The 6,877-nt window shown below is 34.6% G+C and overlaps 1 protein-coding gene across 2 annotated transcripts in view; it reads left to right on the forward strand.

The window, feature by feature from the left end:
* Positions 1-6,360, forward strand: part of LOC109377025 (sulfotransferase 1 family member D1) — a 48,025-nt gene extending 41,665 nt beyond the window's left edge. For both annotated transcript variants that reach the window (XM_019633234.1, XM_019633233.1), the window contains 2 exons: positions 3,268-3,448; positions 6,001-6,360. In XM_019633234.1, coding sequence (XP_019488779.1) covers positions 3,268-3,448; positions 6,001-6,113 — 294 coding nt within the window. In that variant the 3' untranslated portion in view covers positions 6,114-6,360. The remainder of the gene's footprint in view (positions 1-3,267; positions 3,449-6,000) is intronic.
* The last annotated feature ends 517 nt before the right edge of the window (positions 6,361-6,877 follow it).

Consider the following 6,877-nt stretch of genomic DNA (forward strand, 5'->3'; position numbering starts at 1 on the left):
CTACGCCGCTGCCAGCAACTCACGGCAGCCCAGCTCCAGGTTGAGCTGTTGTTCAGCATCTTAGCTGTGGAGGGCAGTGTCACTGGCCCGCATATGTGGGATCCGAACCGGGGTCCTCTGGCATCCCAAGCTGGCTCTTAACTATCGTGCCACTCGGCCGGCCCTCTTCTTTATTTTTTAAGGAAACCTAAGATTCACCTTCTTCATATCATACTTCTCTTTCCTCGTGATTTAAAAATATGATTAATCTACTACCCTGTTAACTGTGCCTTGAAAATTCATCTTTCACTCAATCCACTTCTTTCTACCCTCCTACTCTAGCTCAGGCAACTATCTTGACTTATTTGGATTACCTCATTTTGTTTCTATTATCCATTCAGAGAGAATGATCTTGAAACCTATATCAGAATGTATCCACTTCCTTCTACAAATCCCTCAATGACTTCTGTCCCTATGTGAAATACAAAATCATTAAGATAATTTATGAAGTTCAGCATTATTTAGTTCTTGTCTATCTCTCCAACCTCTTCTGGTGCCATCTTTCCTCTTCTCTGTAAGTGAGCTTACCAGAAACAATTTTTTTCCCACTATTTTCAGATTAACCTCTTTTCATCTTTACTTAAATGTTAAGGGTTCTTTCATGTCCATAATGTCAAATAATCTACCATGGTATTATTTATTACAATTTTTTTTCTGCTATTGCTCTTTTTATAGTTTGTATCACCACTTCTCACTATTTTAAGTATGTATTTCTTTACTTATTTTTTCTTTTTTTGATCTCTACAATAATGTAATCTCCTTGAATGCAGAGACTAAAATTATCTTGTCCATGGTTGTTTCCCCAAGTGGCAAGCATGGTGGAGAAACAATGTAATTTACTTATTTAATCTATAAAACATCTAGTTTTTATTTACTGATCTTCCATCTGATCAAAAAATTATTCTAATCGGATTTAAATAGTCCATTTAAGAAATGTTCCACATTTTAAAAATTGAATATCAGATAGCATGTGTACACCTCCTCTATTCTCTTTAAAATGATGTCTAGGTGTGTGGGATAAATGGTAAATTATATAAGACACTATAAAAATGAGGATGAGTTGGGATCCCTGGAAACAATGTCCCGTGACCTCTCCCCTTCCCCCCCCGCAACAATGTTTCTGGTTTATCTGCCTCAATTTGCTCAGAATCCAGTAACTTGACTCAGCCTTATCTTGGTCCCGTAAGTTTCTCTATGACTACCTTTAGATGACTATGACTACCATTAATCTCTTATTTGGTAAATCTACTCTACAGTCTCTAGGTAAACCACCTTACCCAGCTAAGGTGACCCCGTTTGGCAAATTTCTTAGTCAAATTTTCTGTCTCTTCTGTATCTTGTTTAAGCCATTTTGTACCTGTCATTCTAAATTACATTGTCTTGAATGGGAACTTCCAGCAAAGGAAGTTTAGTTTCTTCAAATATGAGAGGGCAATTTCCATCTGCTGGCAGAAAGCCTCAAAATCATTCAAGAGTTCCAGAGTCTCTGTGTCGTCAGATCCACCCCAGATATTCCCGTTACAAGTTTGAGCAGTATACTCTTTACCCATCACTTCCATTTAACTTTCACATAATGGACTTGGCACAACTGGGAATTCAACTTTCATTTTAATTTACCCACTTGAATAATTAAGCCATATGTTTAATTTCCAGTAAGTTTAGCTCTGTAGCTACAAGAAGTAGATTCTTATAGAGCCACCAAAGAAACTCTCCTGTTCTGTTTCCATTAATTGAGATGGGTAGCTCAGGAAAGCTAAACTTTAGATTGCCTTTCTGCCTGATCTCACCAGTCACTAAGATTATGGTTCTCTGCTTCAGTTTGGTTTAGATCACCAAGAACACTTCTCTGATGTGTAGCAGGGCACAAACATTGGCTTGAGTGCCATCCTTCCATCTTATCTAACATGCTGTCCTATGTACAGTCAGAATCACAGAAAAAGGAAATCATAATAAATACATCTAGTGGATTTCTCTTCTTTATTACTACCTCTTTCTCCTTCCCACCTTTCCTTAGACTGGAAAATGGACAGGATTATATTTTACTTCCTCCTCATATATTCATATTATCAGGAAATCTATGTGGGTGTGAGAGGTAGAAACAATATCTTCTTTCCACTGTAAGAGAACTGAGATAGGTAATCTATTCTTTTTTTATTGAGACATAATTGGCATATAACATTAGTTTTAGGTATACAATATAATGATTTCATACATGTGTATATTGTAAAATGATCACAATAAGTCTAGCTAATCTCTAGCATCACACATAATTTAAAAATATTTGTCTTATGATGACAACTTTTAAGATCTACTCTTTTAGCAACTTTCAAATATCCAATACAGTATTATTAACTATAGTTAACAATTGTTCCTGATCTTAGAGAAAATACTTTCAGCTTTTCACCATTGAGTATGTTATAATGGTCTTTATTGTGTTAAGGTGTGTTCCCTGTATACCCATTTTGTTGAGAGGTTTTATCATAAATGAACATTGAATTTTGTCACATTAGTTTTCTGCATCTATTGAATTGATCATATGATTTTTGTCCCTCATTTTGTTAATGTGGTGTATCATTTTGAGTTACAGATATTGAACCATCCTTGCATCCCTGGAATAAATCCCACTTGATCATGGTGTATGATCCTTTTAAAGTGCTGTTGAATTTTGTTTGCTAGTATTTTGCATTGATATTCATCAAAGATATTAGCCTGTAATTTTCTTTTCTTGTACTGTCCTTGTCTGGCTTTGGTATCAGGGTAATGCTGGCTTTGTAAAAATGAGTTTAGTAATATTCCCTCTTCTTCTACTTTGTTTGAATAGTTTGAGAAGGATTTATATTAGTTCTTTCTAAAATGCTTGATAGGTAATCTATTCTTGATGTTAGCTATGAAAAAAAAGAACAATACAAGGGATTTTGAAAATTATACCTCATGATAATTGTATCTTGCTTTATCACCATCTGTTATTCTACTTTTGAATATGAAAGGTTGAATATTAACTAAATCTTTTTATTTGCAATTTTTGAAACAAATTTTAATCTTCCTTCTAGTAGATGGTTACCTGGTATAACCAAGAGTAGGATATGGGAAATGAAACCAAAAAGTGGACATAAAAATATAAAATAATTTCCTTCACAAAATTGATATATGTAGAACTTTATTAAATGTGTTGCCTTCTGCATGACCAAATCTACCTAAAATAATTCCTTTTCTTTATAATTACTTTAGGATCCAAAGCGCGAAATTCAGAAGTTGTTAAAATTTCTAGAAAAAGACCTACCAGAAGAAACAGTGAATAAGATCATCTATCATAGCTCTTTTGATGTCATGAAGCAGAATCCTAGTGCAAATTATACTACTGTACCAGATTTTGATATGGATCATTCTGTGTCTCCCTTCATGAGAAAAGGTGAGAACATCATATATTAGGCTGTATACAGTTTGTTAGTCATATTATAGAGAGTGTACATGGGTTGATAAAAGTAATATAGCAAATAGAAATAAACTGAACATGCTGGGAGAGAAACAATTAGGAAAATAAAAAACCCTAGAGGAAATAATTTGTGGCAAGGAACTCTATCATTTTTGTAAGCCTAACATGTAAAACAAGTCTTCTAATGAGATGTGTTTACTCAAGAATCTACGCATCGATAAGCATGAGTCTTGGCACCCATTGCTATATCATAAAAATGCCCTTCATTTGTCTGATTTATCTACATATTCTTCATGTTTCTTAGAAATTTTTCTGTGGTAGATAACTAGCTTACATGATGTTAGACATACTAAACTAACAACTCCTTGAGGTTGTTGCTATGATTATGGTAAATCATTGCATCCTCAGCATGGAACTCAATGTATAACTAGCATCGTGCACAAAATAATTCTTTAATAAGTAATAAAAAAAGTGAATTACATGTGTGTGCATGCATGTGCACACATAAGAGAAAGGGAGAGAGACAGAGAGAACTTGATTCTGTTGTTTTTTTCGTTGCATATGTATTAGTCATCTTTGCTATAAAACAAACAACTTCAAGAATCTCAGTGGCTTAAAACCACAAGATTTACTTTTCTTTTAATGCTGACGGATGTTGGTCACCTGTTTCAGCTGCATTTTTGCTCAACTCTTTTTGATTCTGATCGGTTTTGATTGGCTTTCATGGGCTCAACCTCTTGTCTTCTCTTTCTGAAACTCGGGCTGAAAGAACTGTCCATTTGTGGGATGTGCCTAACATCATGGTATAGAGGGGAAGCAAGAGAGGGAGTGGAATCTTGAAATGCCTTTTAAAGTTTTTGTTCAGATATGGTATATATTTCACATATTCAAATTCCACTGGCCCAATATCAAAAAAGCCCAATAACAAAAATCCAAGCCCAAAGATAATAAGGCAAGGAGGAATCACATACAACAAATGCCAATTGGCAGAGATGTAAAATCATTTTACAGTGAAGGAGAGAGTGAATAATACAACCTGAGACAGTTTTGGAGAAACAGGTGTTTTGGTAAGAGCCTGTAAAGGAGCTATTAAGGGTAATTTAAATTATAACGTGTTTTTGTGTCTTTCAGAGATTTTTTTTTTTCCCCTAAGGGTTTTATTGGGGAATTGGAGGAGGGCAATAGCAATGGGGAATCAGGGAAGGGGAACACACAAGTTGCTGTCCTTTTGTTTTTTAGTCTAGTTGTGGAGGATGTCATTTCACTGGCCCATGTTGGTATTATCATTGCACTTTTCCCGGGTGAGGCAGTCGCTCGCCGGCCATTGGACGGCCGCTCACAGTGGCTTACAGCAGCTCGCAAAAGCTCACGCCTGTCCCGGCCAGCCCCACTGCAGCTTACTGCCATCGCCGGCGACTCACAGCAGCCCAGCTCCAGGTTGAGCTGTTGTTCACCATCTTAGCTGTAGAGGGCACAGCGTCACTGGCCCTGATGTGAGATCCAAACCAGGGCCCTGATGCTCAGAGCTAGCATCCCAAGCCAACTCCTAACCAATGCGCCACTCTGCCAGCCCTAGAGATTTTTTTTAAAGAAAGTTAGGAAGTATGCCATTGATAAGGCTTTCTGGAAATACCCAAATCCCTTCCAGTTATGATTTTGCCTCCCAGGGGACATTTGGCAACATCCAGAGAAATTTTGATGACCCTGATAGGGGTACGCTATTGAGAGCTAATATGTAGAGGCCACGGATGCTGATAAACATCCTACAATGCACAGGGCAACCCACATTGCTCCCCCACCCCCAGCAAAGAATCATCTGGCTTCAAGTGTCAACAGTGGAGATATAAATAAAATAAAAAGCCAAAGTTGAGAAATCTTGGGCTAGACTGACAAAGTTATTTTGGCATGTTTTCATTCCTTTTTTTCTCTAAAACTGGGCTTCTAGGTGTGTCTTCTGAATTACTTTGTAACATATTCTATGAAAATGACATTTTTTATCGCATATTCATTGCAAATGCTCTGTCCTGTATCCTTCCTTTGAGGTTTTAAATATGGTTAGTATTTTGAAGATTGAACAATCCTATAATTAAGACATATGTTTAATTACATTTAACACAGTAATTTCCAAATCTTACTTGATTATAGAACATTTTAAATAAATTTTCATTTGGTATTGGAAAACATAGTTTTAAAAGGGCTGAAAAATTTTCTGTATTCTTGTTAACAAAGTTTTTAAAGCCAAAGAGTAAATATTTTTAGACGTTGGATTTTATCCTAGTGACATTTCTTGAAACTACTTAAAGCATTATTTTTGTATATAAGATAATGAAAAAATGAATAGGAATTTTTGGAAAACTAAGAATGACTAGGAATCTGGGAGTGGTATTAGGGGGTAGGTAATAGAGTTATGGAGTAGACATGACATTCTAAAGTTAAAGACTTAAAAATACAAGTGTGATAATTCAAAGTAAAACTAATCTTAGAAGGAAATTTTACAGTAGTCTTAAATTTAATATTTTACTTTTCAGGTATTTCAGGAGACTGGAAGAATAAATTTACTGTAGCCCAGTATGAGAGATTTGAAGAAGATTATGAAAAGAAAATGAGAGGGTCTACACTGAAGTTTCGTTCAGAGATCTAAGAAATACCTGCTCTTTGTCCAACTCCTTAGCTGATACTTAAATTAAAAGAAAGAAATCTCTTAAAACATTTAGTGAAAGAAAACTATGTGATATTTCCTTATCTACTGTTAGTGGTTTGTAATAGAATATTCAAAAAATTTCAAAGTCTACATATGAAAAATCAATACTGTCTCTATGATTTTAACTACCATTTACAATGTTATTATTCTTAAATCTAAGTAATAAAATTAAGTTTAAAATCTGTAACTTTACCTGCTTCATTTTTTTAATTCAAGCTCTGAATCTTTGGACTTGCAAAAAAGATATTTAGGGGAGTCTTCATGATGGATAGATTAGAACCAAAATATCTCCTTAAAAGGCTTTAATTTCTCTTTGTTATATACTTAGAATAAAAACTACGTGTGGCGGTGGCTGTTAACTAGACATATTATGGTGACCATTTCACAATATATATACATATACATCTAATCATTATGTTGTACATTTGAAACTAATATAATGTTTTATGTGAATTATATCTCAGTTAGAGAAGCAATAATTGAGAGTGCCACTGTCAACTCCTCTGTCTTCCTAGAATTCCTATTTCCTTAGAATATTTGACTATCACACATGACTCATGGTCATCTGACATAAGGACAAAGTAAGAATGCCAGTGTAAATCTATAAATTATATTGCAGTAAAACTAAATTTCTTTTTTAAATTTTGTCCATATATATATATATATATATATATATATATATATATATATATATATATATATAT

This window comes from Hipposideros armiger, unplaced genomic scaffold (genome assembly GCF_001890085.2).
Source record: "Hipposideros armiger isolate ML-2016 unplaced genomic scaffold, ASM189008v1 scaffold_1261, whole genome shotgun sequence".
NCBI classification, from domain to species: domain Eukaryota; kingdom Metazoa; phylum Chordata; class Mammalia; order Chiroptera; family Hipposideridae; genus Hipposideros; species Hipposideros armiger.